Source organism: Cynoglossus semilaevis, chromosome 11, assembly GCF_000523025.1.
Source record: "Cynoglossus semilaevis isolate Cse_v1.0 chromosome 11, Cse_v1.0, whole genome shotgun sequence".
NCBI classification, from domain to species: Eukaryota; Metazoa; Chordata; class Actinopteri; order Pleuronectiformes; family Cynoglossidae; genus Cynoglossus; species Cynoglossus semilaevis.
Genome location: NC_024317.1, coordinates 17,905,071 through 17,919,447, shown reverse-complemented (window position 1 = coordinate 17,919,447; position 14,377 = coordinate 17,905,071). Strand labels below are relative to the sequence as shown.

General features: G+C 42.1%; 2 protein-coding genes across 2 annotated transcripts; one reads left to right on the top strand and one right to left on the bottom strand.

Annotated features, from left to right (window-relative positions):
- Window positions 1-94: 94 nt before the first annotated feature.
- On the top strand, window positions 95-4,592 carry aurka (aurora kinase A). The gene is made up of 9 exons (XM_008321084.3): window positions 95-461; window positions 681-743; window positions 1,268-1,583; window positions 1,662-1,704; window positions 1,793-1,984; window positions 2,401-2,539; window positions 2,694-2,842; window positions 2,971-3,124; window positions 3,536-4,592. Exons 2-9 carry the CDS (start codon window positions 684-686, stop codon window positions 3,716-3,718), a joined length of 1,236 nt encoding a protein of 411 aa, XP_008319306.1. The 5' UTR covers window positions 95-461; window positions 681-683; the 3' UTR covers window positions 3,719-4,592.
- A 1,624-nt stretch (window positions 4,593-6,216) lies between these two features.
- slc32a1 (solute carrier family 32 member 1) lies at window positions 6,217-12,403 on the bottom strand. The gene is made up of 2 exons (XM_008321082.3): window positions 9,675-12,403; window positions 6,217-8,414 (listed from the first exon to the last, which is right to left on the bottom strand). The coding sequence occupies exons 1-2, from the start codon at window positions 10,065-10,067 to the stop codon at window positions 7,227-7,229; spliced, it is 1,581 nt and encodes a 526-aa protein (XP_008319304.1). The 5' UTR covers window positions 10,068-12,403; the 3' UTR covers window positions 6,217-7,226.
- Window positions 12,404-14,377: the final 1,974 nt, after the last annotated feature.

Genomic DNA, 14,377 nt, shown 5'->3' with positions numbered 1-14,377 from the left:
GTTACCGCTTACGTCTTGACGTCACCCTCTAATAATTGTGACCCAATAGAACGAACCGCACTGCATTCTCTCAGCCAATCAGAGCTCGCGGTTGATTTAAAGCCTTTGAACGGAGGGACGTTTGAAATTGCAAGCGAGGAAGCCATCTTCTTTCTCGTATCAGTAAATACCGTGTGTTATTCACAGTTATTTCGTCTAGTTAATTTTTCGTTTAGACTTGTACAGCGAGATTAACGTTGTTGCGATTTTGCTTAAAATGCTTGAATAACAAATACAGCGGTATCGGGTTTAGAAAATATCCTATGTATGAAGGCTGCCGCACACGACAAATTTGGTTAACAGGCCGGAGGAGCTGCTAACTAGCGACAGCTAACTCAACAACTGCCATTTTCAGCTGGTTTAAATTCTGGATATATTTTTGGACCTTGGTGTCTTTGGGTAGTGTGCAACAATACGCCTAGGTAAGCCCTTTTGATTGATTAAGGATTTCTTTCTGTCAGCTAGCCTAGCAGGCTTAGCAGCAGCAGTATTAACACTGCATTGTTGATAACGGCAATGCCACTCAACGTTAGGATAACAAAGCAAAACTAGCTCCGCTATTATTACTGTTGATCATACTTATTAACCAAAATTGACGTAAGGAGTTGTCCACTTAATGTAATAATGTTGACTTTTCTCAGGATATGGACTCAGCAAAACTCAAACTGACAACGGACTCGAAGATTCATAGGCCTGAATTCAAGGTAAATATATCAATTTCAATCAAAACCAATAGATCATTGTGACAAAAATCTCTTGTTGCGTAGTTGGGAAAGTAAAGTATACAAGCTATTACAGATGTGTATTAAATATGTATGTTTAAATTGAAAAGTCATATAAAACACGTGAAGTTGTGCCAGAACTATGTATTGTTAGCTGAAGTTGTGCCAGAACTATGTATTGTTTGCTTGTTTGTGTGTTTTCCATGAGTTTGTACATTTTTACATATGTTAACATGACAAATATTTGTCGATGGTCCAAACTACTTAATGTTTTTTGAAACTGGGATTTACAAAACTGTAAATTAGGCATGAAGTGTCATGCCAATATATAAAGTTTTTTTTCATTGAGTTTAGTGTCATTTTAATGTTGAAATAATCAATTGCTTTGCCAAAAACTAGCTTATTAAAATGAAGACATGGAATTAGTCCTAGCATGTCAAGAAATGCATGTGAAAAAAACAGCAATGTAGTCATTTGTGATTTATTTTAATTCTTTATATTTGCAGTCAAGTGTTGAAGGACCGAAGCGTATTCCTGTGTCACAACGTTCACATACGGCTGTAGTGACACCAACGCCACATCAACGGGTCCTCACTGTGTCAAATGGACCTCAGCGCATTCGGCGCTCTGGGGTCCCTCAGAAACCAGTACCCCAGGTCTCTGCTGCAATAAAGTCCACTCATTTATCCGACCAAAATGTAAATCCTACACCTCAGCCCAAACCCGCTTCTCAGCAGTACAAGCCAAAGATGGTTGCAAACACGACAAATCCGGAGTTACCGAGGCCACCAGCAGAGTCGTCAAAAGAAGAAAAGCCACAGAGTAAGTGTGAATTAAAGAAGTCTTCTTCTTACTGACCATGAATCTTTTGATACTGAACGTTTCGTCCCTTTTTCATAGACAAAACCCCCATGAATGACTCCACGGATGCTTCTGCATCAAAGTATGTCTGATGATTGATCTTTACAGTATGTTCTCAAAAATCTAAAACACATGTTGTCTATAATCAAGGCATTTTTGTGCTCACACAGGAAAAGGTGGAGCCTGGAAAATTTTGACATTGGTCGTCCTTTAGGAAAGGGCAAATTTGGTAATGTCTACCTGGCGAGAGAGCGGCAGAGTAAGTTCATCTTGGCCCTGAAAGTGCTCTTCAAGAAGCAGTTGGAAAAGGCTGGAGTGGAGCACCAGCTTAGAAGAGAAGTGGAGATCCAGTCTCACCTCAGGTGATTTTTTTTTTCTCTAACATTTAGAACAGAAAACAAAACAAAAATATTTTTTTTTCTCTAACATTTAGAACAGAATACAAAACAAAAATATTTAATAGTTTTAATAATAGTTTTTATAGACTTTAGAAATGTGTTATTACAAGTATGGCTGGCTTTTTGTATCTACAGTGAATTTCTGTCGTTTTAATATTTGACAGTCAGATTTTTTGTTTATTGCAATGACACTAGTGCTACAACTTAGACAGGGACCAGCTGCATGTTCGAGTAGGAGCTCAAAAAAATGTCTGTAACGGGTTGACAATTTTTTATTTTTCAATTTCCTGTCATTCTACCTGCATTTTTTTTTCTATCGTGTTTGCTCTTCTGGGTATTTTTAACGTGACGTTTGGAAACACTGTGTCGACCCACTGTAGGCATCCCAATATTTTGCGACTCTACGGTTACTTCCACGACGCCTCTCGTGTGTATCTTATCCTTGAGTTTGCGCCCAAGGGAGAACTGTACGGTGAGCTGCAGCGTTGTGGACATTTTCCTGAGGACAGAAGTGCAACAGTAAGTGTTTTTGGAATAAAACTTTTCTCTTTTTTTTGCCTGAGGACAGAAGTGCAACAGTAAGTGCTTTTGTAAGAAAACTTTTCTTTTTCTTTTTTTTAACTGTGCGGTCAGCTTTGTAACATTCTGGTGACCATACATTCTGACATTTTAGTATATCATGGAGCTGGCAGATGCCCTTAACTATTGCCACTCAAAGAAGGTGATCCACAGAGACATCAAACCAGAGAATCTCTTACTGGGAGCAAACGGCGAGCTGAAGATCGCAGACTTTGGATGGTCTGTTCATACGCCATCCTCCAGGTGATTAGAAAAAGAAAATCACTTTTTCATGGCTTGAGTTTTTTGTTTTTTCTAAAGATTTGTGGAATTTTAAAATTTGTGTTTTGAATGTGACTATACACACTAATGAGCGTCCTCTCCTGGTACAGACGGTCCACTCTGTGTGGAACACTAGACTATTTGCCGCCAGAAATGATTGAGGGCAAAACTCATGATGAAAAGGTGGATAGTCAGCGTGACCTCCGGGGAAATCCACCATTTGAAGCGAAAAGTCAGGAGGACACCTACCGCAGGATATCAAGGGTACAATACAATACAACAGATGGTTTTAGACTGAACTGAACCTTATTGATCCTACACTGGTAGAATTATTTGCGCTTGACTGAGTCATTTACTGATAAATTTGGCAAAGATGATTTTTACCATTGTTTTTATTCTATGACAAATGCATGAAGCTCTTTTTGACTGTTTTACAATGGATGCTGTTTTGGCAGTGAACGGTGAAATTAAAGCAGTATTTCTCAAATAGTGGCGCAGAGAGGCATGAGAGGCTTTGAATGGAATATGGCATGTACAAAAAAAAAAACGTTATCAGGTTCTCAATAGTGTTTCAATTCAAGGGGGTGTGGGTCTATTCTTCTACTTGATAACACAGTTAAACCTGGTTCAGAAGTTGAAGCTAGTGTAAGATAACTTTGTTCCTCTGTCGTACAGGTGGAGTACACTTACCCTGCTCACCTTAACATCAGTGCTGGGGCCAAGAGCCTGGTCGCACAGCTACTGAAACACAACCCCATGCACCGGCTGCCCGTCCAGGGCGTCCTGTGCCATCCTTGGGTTGTGGAATGCTCCACCAAGAAGCCGACGACACTGAAGGCTGGAGAGCCGGGCCAGTGAGCCCTGCTGTTCCTGTGGTGTCCCTGGCTGGTGTAGAACACAGACTCCACTCTGCAGCCACTGCTTGACTCCATCATATCATGTGGCTGCAGGTACACTTCGAACTACATGCATATTCTTGTCACACCCTGTGTTTGTTTGTGAATATTTCACTGTTTGTCTGATTATGTATTACTACTTGAACTTGGAAAAGAGAGAGCATCCAAAAATGGAACTATTGTATTGATGTCGGGTCCGAACTCAGATGGCACCTTTGGATTACAACCTTAGGTACAACTGCTAGTTGCTGGATGTCGAGTTTACTCTGCATCACCTGTGGAGTAGTTTGGTGTTTCTCTCAGAACAAACAGATTTTTATAGTGAGAGGCCAAGTGTCACTGCTCAAAATATATTACACTCTGTAAGTATTACTTTCCTGTATGCGTCTCTTATGGTGGAACTCTTGTATTGTTGGCAGTCTGGTGTTTGTGTGATTTTTCTCTCTTGGGGGCAAAGAATATAAATCAGAAGGGACTTTTAGATCTTCTGAGGCATATCTCACAGCTGCTTTGTCATGTCTGTCACAGATGCAGTCACGTGCAGTTGGATGCAGAATGAGTGGTGTCTAGAGTGAACATATAAATGTTTTAATGCCTGAGCCTGAATTTCAGCAAATTAGCCGGTATCATTTCTTCAAATTTTATCTTTGTTGTTCTGTCAAAATGTTTGTCTTGTTTCGATCTGATGCTGAGATTGTTTACTCCTTTCTGAAATTAAACCAGCAGAGGGAGCCATCGTACTTTAAAAAAACCTTTCAATTGTAGAGTATAATCTTTTTAATGCCATTGCAAATCCCAGCAAAATTCCTGTCTCAATAAATTGCAGTTTTCTTTAAGCTTTTTTGTTCAAGCATATTACTTTAAATTTCATTTTTAAAAACCTTTTAGACACGGCAAATTTCAGATTTAATAAAAATGTAACATGTTTGGCAATTAATCTGTCTCAAATTTGACTATTTTCTTTCATCTTGAAAATACGGTAATTCCTTATGCACCCAGAAATTGCAATATGTTAAAAATTCAGTAACAGCCTGTTGTGTACAATCGTCACAAGAGACTGGAAAATAAAAAGTGACGTTTAAACAGAGGTCTTTAATATTTGTTAAAGCAAGGACCACTAAACTGATGGGGAGATGGAGCAGAAATTTTCCACAAATTAATCATTTCCCAAATGTAAAGTAGTATCTCTGCTAACCCTCATGGATTTAAGCCTCGCCTCCCACCGTTAAAGTTGTAGTTTTTTTTAATATGTGGCCCACTGTATGATTCGTCTCTATTTTATCTGTCATTCTCGCTTTTGCCCGCTAGATGGCTCTCTTTACATGTTTATCTAACAGTCTTTCCATTAAGATATGATGACCATAGATGATGACAATCTCCTGAAAACAGCTCCCTCATATATTGCTTAACACTACTAAATAATAGTTAATAGTACTATATTTTTTCTATATATTACATGATTGCTTTGAAAACATTTTTGTATTTTTATTTTAATTTACCTAATGAAAAATCAAAATTCCAATGCAGTCGAACTTTTTTTAGGCATGAGACCAAACGTCCCATCTAAACAAGTACGAAGATTCTATTTACCTCACTAATATAAACATTGACACATGTAACCATTGGGACAAGTCTCAAATATTTTTGCACTTTGTAAGAATTCAAACTGTTGTTTGTTAGTTTGTTTCCTTTATAGATAAGCTTAATTTGTGTCCACTTAACCGTTCGCGTTGACCACAGTTTGGTTCTATTGGTGTACTGGTGTACTGTAAATGCCCTACCGGCTCAGCAGCTGGGCCTCTCGGAGCACCGGGGCTTTGGTCCAGATGTTGTCTGAGCTGGAACTCAACACGGTGCATTAACAGTTCCATTCATGCACGCCTGCAGCAGAGAATCCGAACATGCGTGCCTCGGGATTTCTCTGCAGGCTCGAGAATATTCCGCATCAGTGTTTAGGTGTAAAATGTGCCGGGAAATGTGATGGTGTTCTAGAGAGACAGAAGAGTGAGCTTCACCTGCTCGTGTATCTAAATCCGGCCCTAAAAGCCTCTGCAGGCCTCCGTGGTTGTTACCGTTAGAGAAAATGTCGACGCCCGTGTCGTTTTCATCATTTCCGTCTTTTATTATAGAGAAGAAAAAAAAATACACGTTCTGACTTTTTTTAAATTTTTTTTTACATAAAACCACAGACATTTTTACAATATAATTTCACTTATTTCTTTATTCTTTAATATTAATTTCACGATATATGAGAACGACTTTGAGATATACATTCCATCTTTTTAAACCACGATAAACACACTACACACACGGTTTTTTTTAGAACAATTCCACAGGACCCATTGGATTGCACAGAATGAAAAATGTCTGTATGCACATCTTCCTCCTTAATGTTGACTTTTCACACACCGAATTTTCTAACTTAACTCCAGAACAGTTCACGCACTTTTTCAAAATAAAGAAAAATAAATAAATATATTTTTCCCAGTACAGTGTGCTGTGCAGGGTTTGGAGTCGGGGTCCCCGTCTTGTAGCTGGGATCTGGACCGCGATCTTGGGTTTGAACGTTGTTTCCACACTTTCTACTCAGAAGGTGAAGTGAAATCAGCAACAGCAGGCTAAAAATCCCGCTAATAAATGATGTGCATGTGTCAAAGATGTAGGGAGAAATACCAACGCATCAACACTTTCACACAGAAGAATCGAAATGTTTAAGATCTCTATAGAACAGTATCACGTTTGCACCTCCTAGATTTATTGTGATGTTGCCTTTAATATCATACATTCAATGCATAGTTTGTATAGCTGCTGTTATATTCTGCATTTCCAGTGTTTTTTTGTTATTTTTTTTATAATAATAATTGTTTGGGGAATATAATCGATATTGCGGTTTAAAAACAATCGAGTTATTGCCTTTGCGATATTTTTTCTTCCTGGATTTAATTATAGATGTACATTTTGTGTGTAATAACTTTCCAAATGACCTTTATGTTGTACTTTAATCATCAATGAATCATTACATGGAGAGAACTCTGATGTTTGTGTGTGTGTGTGTGGTGGGGGGGCAGATTCACCACAAGAGCGACGACAAGACAAACTGTCCCCCCCCCCATTTTTTTTGTCACTTTGTTTCACTTTGTCAATATTGTAAACGTTCACTCCACTGGAAAAATATGTAGATACTGTACGTTTGCTCGCATATTTATACAACATGTACTGTAGTCATGAAGTGGGTGCGTTCGATTTCCTTACTGACATCAGAATAGTGTGTGTGTGTGTATGCTGATTCATTGCAAGACAATTGGTGTAAATGCGCGCTTTTACGCATGGATGAAGCAGAGAGGGGGGGGCGCGGGGGTATTTTGCTGGGAGGTCGTTTTTTTTGTTTGTTTGTTTGTTTGTTTGAATTAATTTTTTTAAATCCACTAAAATGAGCGGGGTGCGCAGTTGACATCTAACTCCAGCGACATCTACTCTTCTATGTTATATCTAAAAGCCTCTACGAGCCCCTCCATGGAGTGGATGAACCCGGACACGCTGCATATACCTCCTATAACAAAGATGGAGACGTCGAAGAACACCTGGTGCCACTGCAGCTTTCTCCATAAAAGCTTGAGATGGAAGATGCTAGGAAGCAGAAAGCACAGGCCCGCGCCCGTCAGGCTGCCGGTGAGGCCCATGAGCAAGGCGAAGTGTGGCACATAAATGGCCATGAGCAAGGTGAACACGACGAGGCTACATCTAAGAGCCAGTCCCCAGGATTTCAAGCGTCCGTCTCCTCCGTAGCAATCTGGGAAGTACGCGCGTCCCCCGTCATTGAAAAACGATTTCTCCAAGACTTCGACGGCGGCGAAAAACGGCAGCGGGTAGGACAGCAGAGCCTTGGCCACCAAGAAGATGTTGACAACAGCTCGGATGGTCGGGGGCAGGTTGTCGGTGATGACCTCCTTGGTTTCGTCAGCCCAGGTCAGGTAGGCCACCAGGGCGAAGAGGCCCTTGAGGATGCAGGCGGCGATGTGAGTCCACTTCATCATGCAGTGGAACTCGCTGGGCTTCTGCATGTTGCCCTCCAGAGAGGGCAGGAAGATCTGCGACGTGTAGCTGAACACGATAATCCCAATGGAGATGGGGAACTTCTTGACGTCGATGTAGAACTTGACCTTGTCCCAGGCCCAGTCCCTGGCTCTGGACAGGCAGTAGGCTATGACCAGGACGTTGATGACGAAGTGAGCCATCGTGCACAGCAGGCTGAACTTGGACACGGCTTTCAGGTTCTTGAGGAAGGCGCAGGGCAGCAGAGCAGCAGTGGCCAGGATGGCCCAGGACTTTTGGGATATCGGCATGTTGGGGAAACTGTTGACCATCAGGTTCCCACTGACCACCACGTACAGGATGCACGTCATCACCAGCTCTATGATCTGGGCTACATTCACCACGTGACCTCCCAAGGACGGGAACCTGGGCGCGCAGCAGGCGTTGGCAATGTCCACATAGGAGTCTCTGACACGGACCAGCTGCCCGTCCTCGTCCTCCTCGTACAGGCAGGCGATGAGGATTTTCCCCGTGTAACAGCACACCACGGCGGCGAAAATAATGAGAAAGAGTCCCAGGTATCCACCGTGCAGGATGGCGTAAGGCAACCCGAGAACAAACATCCCCTGCGAACAAGGAGCATGAACATCGTCAACATGTCCATTAATTAAACTGTAAATTTAATTATCGAGTGTAGTTGTTTATATATATAAATATATAAATATAAATAATATAATATAATAATATATTTTAATGATGGATGCCACTCCGGGTTTCATGATATGGGTTTTCCACTTTGCTTTGAGCGCATGATTCGCACGCCTCTGACGTCAGCACAGCTGGAGGAGACACTCTGACGTCACAGCGACGGCTGCGATAGAGACGGAGTTGCGCCGTAGGATTTTTTTTTTTTTTTTTTGTCGCATAGCCTACACCCATCCACCCACACATACCCCCCACACATACGCAGGTGTGCGCATATAGTCTCAACGGGAACCTCGCCGACTTCTGTTGATTTGATCGAATAATCAAAGTTATATCCGTGACCAAATACACGACCAGACATGATTTTATCATTTATTTCAACGATAATACACGTCTTTAGTTTACCCGCAGCTTCAGTACAAACGTTCTACGTCAGAGGGCCCTGGTTTTGGTCCCCACACCACTAGAGGTCCTATAATTGGTATCAATACTAAAAAACATATGATTTTCGATTAAGAAAAATCGATAAATTTACGTTTTCGTGATAGAATTAGAATAAAAACCATTGGTATCAATACTAAAAAACATATGAATTTCGATTAAGAAAAATCGATGATAGAATTAGAATAAAAACTGTTGGTTTTCAGTGACATCCCTGAGCTAGGACCTTTTTCACGTATTTCCTATTTCTATCAGCTAATGTAATTACCTATAACACAGAGTGACTTCACACAGGACTGTTACACACAGCTGCTGCTCTTCCCTAACAACCGCATGACCGCGTGTGCAACAATTCTTTAAACAATGTTTTTATCCTCTTACTAGAGATGAACAGTTATCGAACAGGACGATCAATGGCACTGGAAATCAGTGCACGAACAAAGAGTGTGCGGGCGTTCATGTGTGTGATGGTGTGATGGTGTGTGTGTGTGGGTGTGTGTGTGTGTGGGCGGAGGGGGACGTGGCATGGCTGCATTCCCATAATAAGGAGTACAGAAAATGATGAAAAAAATGAACTTTTTTTATATGTGCGCATAACAGCAGTTTCATTACTTTTGAACGTGTTAATGAACGTTTTCCACACCATCTCGATTTGTCACCTCTGATCCGTTGCCGGTTCTGCCGGTTCGAGCCGATTATCGAATCCCGATTTTCCATAATCCAGAACTTTGCATTTTTACCTGAATCGCGTTCGTGACGTTCCATCCAGCCTCCCACGCGGTGATTTTTGGTCTGGCTTCGCCCAAATCGTTGTTCGAACCTCCATCCTTGGAGGCGGAGAGCGGTGGACCTGTGCCGTCCCTCTGGTAGTGGCTGTCCCCCTCTGTCCCATCCCCGTCTCCGCTCGGCTCTCCTCCCATTTCATCGGAGGACAGGATGTCCATCTGCATACCTTGTCTGTGGTCGTAGTCCAGGTCATCGCAGGCGACAAAGCCCAGAGCCTCCTCGTCGGTGGCGGCCTGGAAGCCCATCCTGGCGAACATGCCGCTCACCTTCGCCTGGGATTTGTTGGAAACAGCTGTGGCTGCATTTGACAGTTTATTAGAAATCTTTCCTCTAATTAACGTCGCCATCTTCGGTTCTCTTCCTGTGGCTCAACGGTTTGCGCCTTAATTATTATTATTTTTTTCTCTTCCAGTCAGAAACAAGTGATTACGTGTGTCGCACTTCTTGGTCCTCTACATCAGATAAAGCCACAGAAAGGCGCGCGACTTCGATGAAGACACCGGAGGTTTTCAGTTGCTATCTCCGCTTCTGGTCCAGTTTTCTCCTGCTGCTCTCGACTATCCCCAGGTTCATGTCACCTTCAGACGTCGCCGCTCCGTTTGTGCATCCTGGCACCGAGCTCTGGTTCGAAACGAGAAGCGCACCTATCTGACGCGTCTCGGCACCGTGCGCAAAAGCGTTACGCACGATAAACGGCGGCAACAGGTCTCCAAAAGGCGCATATATGCGTTTAATTCGGATCACAAAGCGTTGGGCAGCAGGGTCCGGGAGTAGGCTGTTAGGTTTTCAGGTGCCTATAGTGATGCCAATGCGGTACGGTGGAGCCCGGAGGGGGGACAGGAGGAGGAGACACGTGTCCTCAACAGCCTGCCAATGCAAAGCACGTCTCCAAGCCTCCCAGTGCCCCACCAGAGGAGAAAATGGAAGAGCTTTGCTGCATTTCTGGGGGAGGTGCTTCCAGTCCCCCCCACCATCTCTTCCCAAACCCACGATCTATAATAACGCATCCCAACGTCCAATGGCATTCCGGGGCCCTGAAGTCGTGCACACTTTTACGCGTATAAAAGGAGCCTGGAATTCGTAGAGAATCAAACTCTTGGAGAAGACTTTTTTTTTTTTTTAAAAATCATTAAAAAAATGGATTCGTTTACGATTTTTTAAAATCAAAACATTCTGAAAGATCGATTTTTATTTTTTAGGGACAGCGGACGTAGCGACATTAGTTTCTCCAGTTGTATTTTGGATTATATGACGTGTTGTCAGTCTGTACAATGAGGCTAAATGTTTTTTTGTTTTTGTTTCAGTCATTGCTATATAATGGTATAAGATTTTTATTTTTAATACAGACTGAATAATAATTGCTGCCTTCGCGCTAAAGAAGTCCCTTCTGTTTTTGGAAACAACCGACATGTACGTTTGGATTATTTTATTACTTTGGATTGACTTTTTCCTTGGAGTTTTTATTCATGTTGCCCTCTTATTTTCTTTCCTTAAAGCTTGATTTCTGCCATGTTTTTTTTTCTTTTAATATTTTCATTCCATCACTCACTTATTCCGTGTGTGTGTGTGAGAGAGTGAGTATGATTTGTTTGTTAGAATCAAAAACGTGTAATTTATCTTTATTTTTTAGCGTGTCTAATATCCAGCATTGTTTGAATGATTTGTGATTAAAAACACGTGTTTGACACATATATAACTCCATTATTTTTTAATATAATTTAATAGAATTGTTTTTTCCCCCAGACGCGTGGTATATATGTGTAGTAGTCTGATATTTTAATGAAATACACACGTTGTCCTTGTCGTGTAGATGTGTAGAAAACCTTTTTTTTTCGCAGCAAAATTGTCAAAGCAAAACAGCGGAGTGAAGTGAAATAATTTACAGCACGTCATCCATCAAAACGCCAGTGTCAGTGCAGGGGATTTCTTCTACATATCACCCAGATCAGGCAGGATTTCCTGCGGTTCATCTCTGACAGTGTTCCAAAGGACACTCGGCTTGAGCTACAATAACACCAAATATTTTTTCATTTTCGATACCGGCGTTTAAATCCGCTCCTATGTTCTCTATGACTCCTCCACTGTCCTGGTCGTGCTGCAGTGGTTTCAGGTGGATCACGCAGGGCCGAGATCTCCGCACCTGTCTGCCACACAGGCCTGACGTAAAGAGGTTGAAAACAGAGAGTCGCACATTAATCAGTGTCGGTCTGTGGCTCGCTCTCCTGCACGTGTGTGTGTGTGTGCGTCTGTGTTTGACTAAATGCTTGTTCGAGGGGGGAACGAAAATGGCTGCTGGCTCTCCCCTCCATCTCTGGATGAAAGAGTTAATGACAGAGGCTGTTATCACGGGGCTGCAGCCCTGCTCTGATCTGCGCCCTGCGCTGTCTGATGGAGTGAGCTGCAGGATGAAAAAGAGCAAGCGTGACACATGCAGGCAGCGGGGCACACACACCTCCGCCTAGTAATAATAATAATAATAGCATTATTATTATTATTACTATTATTAATAATAAAATGCCAGTCTTACATATGCAGTTAAATTAACAAAATTTAAGTGTTTTTGTCCAAATCCTCTTTCTCCACACATTTCCCGCCCTTTCATGCAATTGAAAGGATAGGTTTTCCTACGTGACTACTAAGTTTTCTTAAATTAGGAAATTCAACATTCAATTATTTATTGAGCTATAGTATAATATAATATAATTAACCTTTTTATAATTTTTAAATGTTTTGTGTCAATATTTGTTTTTTTTACCCCGAAGACTCCCATCAGAAGTGTGTATTTGTTTATGGAGGCCGCCATGTTGGATCCCTATGTTTTATAATTCACAGAACACAAAATATACATCTTTTGTTTTGTTTGTTTTTCTCAGTAATAGCTTATCTTCTTCAGCATGTCTGAAGAAGGTTGATAAGGTGGGCGTCGTTCATATATAATATGTTAATACCTAAACGTAAACCGCTGGGTTTCCTGGTGCTGATGTTTCACTCATTCCTCCTTAGAGAGCGACAGTGATTGTCGCGGTTTATCGCTTCATCGTGGGGAGTCACGGTAAAGTCAGCGTGGCGCCAGGACCCAGGAGGATCCTCGTCCCTGTTGACACAGATATGACCAATCACAGCTCTATGATTTATGTGGGATTTTCCCCTGTATCCGTGTGCTCGTGATACTTGGATGGCATCAAAAGCCAAAGTCAGATTTCATGTCTACATACCGACCAACTCACCCACCCTCCCCCACGCACACACTCCCCTCTCCTTCCTCCCCTCCCTCAGTATATTTCAGCCCCCGGCTCTCCCTTTTCACATTACACACATGGGTGAGTTGGCACAAGGTACTCCGCCTTCCTCTAACCTCCTCCCCCAGGATGACGCCTCCACCACATCTACCCCCCACCCCTTCTCCACATCTTTTTCATTGAATCACAAAAAAATAAAAAGTCCAATTTTGAGGCAAAACAATATCCAGGAAGGAAAAATAAAATATATTTTAATTAATACCTCGTCTGTTCTTCAGACATGCTGCAGACATGAGTGGTGTTACAGACAGAGACTCTCACCAGACAAACTAGAACAACAATGCTTTTATGTTTCCATGACATCGTTGACCGCAATTCTGTCAGTCGACAGCGGCTTTCATTGTGGGATATCATTATTTCATCCATTAAATGTTTTTACAGAGAAAAGGTAAAAGGCGCGTGCGCGTGTGTGGCTCAAATGGTTTGACGCACGACCCAGATCGGGATGAGATAATGGAGCAGCCTATTAAAGAGGCAGAATAAAGGTTGGTCAATGGAAACTCGAATCAAAACTAACATACAGACAGGCGTGTTCTGCTCTCCATTAATGCTAAAAACAAAACAAAAAAACACAATCAGGATCTCTGTCTTTTATTCCACGCTGATGTGATGGGTCTGCCGTGACTCTTTGCCAAAACCAACCGAGCAGAAAATACCAGCAGCGCTCATCGATTAATGTGGGACAATGAAAAGGCACTCCGGTCTGGGCTCTCTGGGGACCGTGAGGAGGGAAATGAGCCCACATCAGGCTAATCACAGCAGCTCAGAGTCCATTAACATTTGCATCACAATCACAGGTAGCATGTTGGCTGTCATGTGGCATAGGTTTGTGTGTGTGTGTTTGGTAAAAAAAAAACAGAAACAAACTTGTATGCAAATCGTTCTACTCTCGACGCAAGGTTTTTCAGATTGTTCATTCAGCACCACGGACAGCGCATGGGTGTTTTCCTCCAGTATCCAGACGAGAGATTTGTGCAAAAACAATCCCTTATGTTCTCATGTACTCCCCTCCCCTCATCCCCTTTTCCCCTTCTCCTTTTTTTAAACTTCTGAGCATCAACCTCCTCCCACTTCAGCCATCACACACAGAAATCCAGGTGGCCCGCAGTGGTAAACCACTAAGAGCCTTTTCATTAGTCCTAATGCGACTGTTTAATGGCTTATTATGGGCTCCCGAGAGACATCCCTAGAGAGGAGTTTGTATTAGTGCTGCATGATGGGACCTGTCTTAGCACAGAAGAACAGCAGTGATAGATGGGCAGAAATCTATCTATCTATCTATCTATCTATCTATCTATCTATCTATCTATCTATCTATCTATCTATCTATCTATCTATCTATCTATCTATCTATCTAT

What these genes read in the sequence shown, in the direction of transcription:
- aurka (XM_008321084.3), top strand. Translation starts at nt 684, where the DNA reads ATGGACTCAGCAAAACTCAAACTGACAACGGACTCGAAGATTCATAGG. An exon ending in ACGGATGCTTCTGCATCAAA is followed by an intron (nt 1,705 to 1,792) that starts GTATGTCTGATG and finishes GTGCTCACACAG; the next exon opens with GAAAAGGTGGAGCCTGGAAA. An exon ending in GAGATCCAGTCTCACCTCAG is followed by an intron (nt 1,985 to 2,400) that starts GTGATTTTTTTT and finishes GACCCACTGTAG; the next exon opens with GCATCCCAATATTTTGCGAC.
- slc32a1 (XM_008321082.3), bottom strand. Translation starts at nt 10,067, where the DNA reads ATGGCGACGTTAATTAGAGGAAAGATTTCTAATAAACTGTCAAATGCA. An exon ending in ACGTCACGAACGCGATTCAG is followed by an intron (nt 8,415 to 9,674) that starts GTAAAAATGCAA and finishes CCTTGTTCGCAG; the next exon opens with GGGATGTTTGTTCTCGGGTT.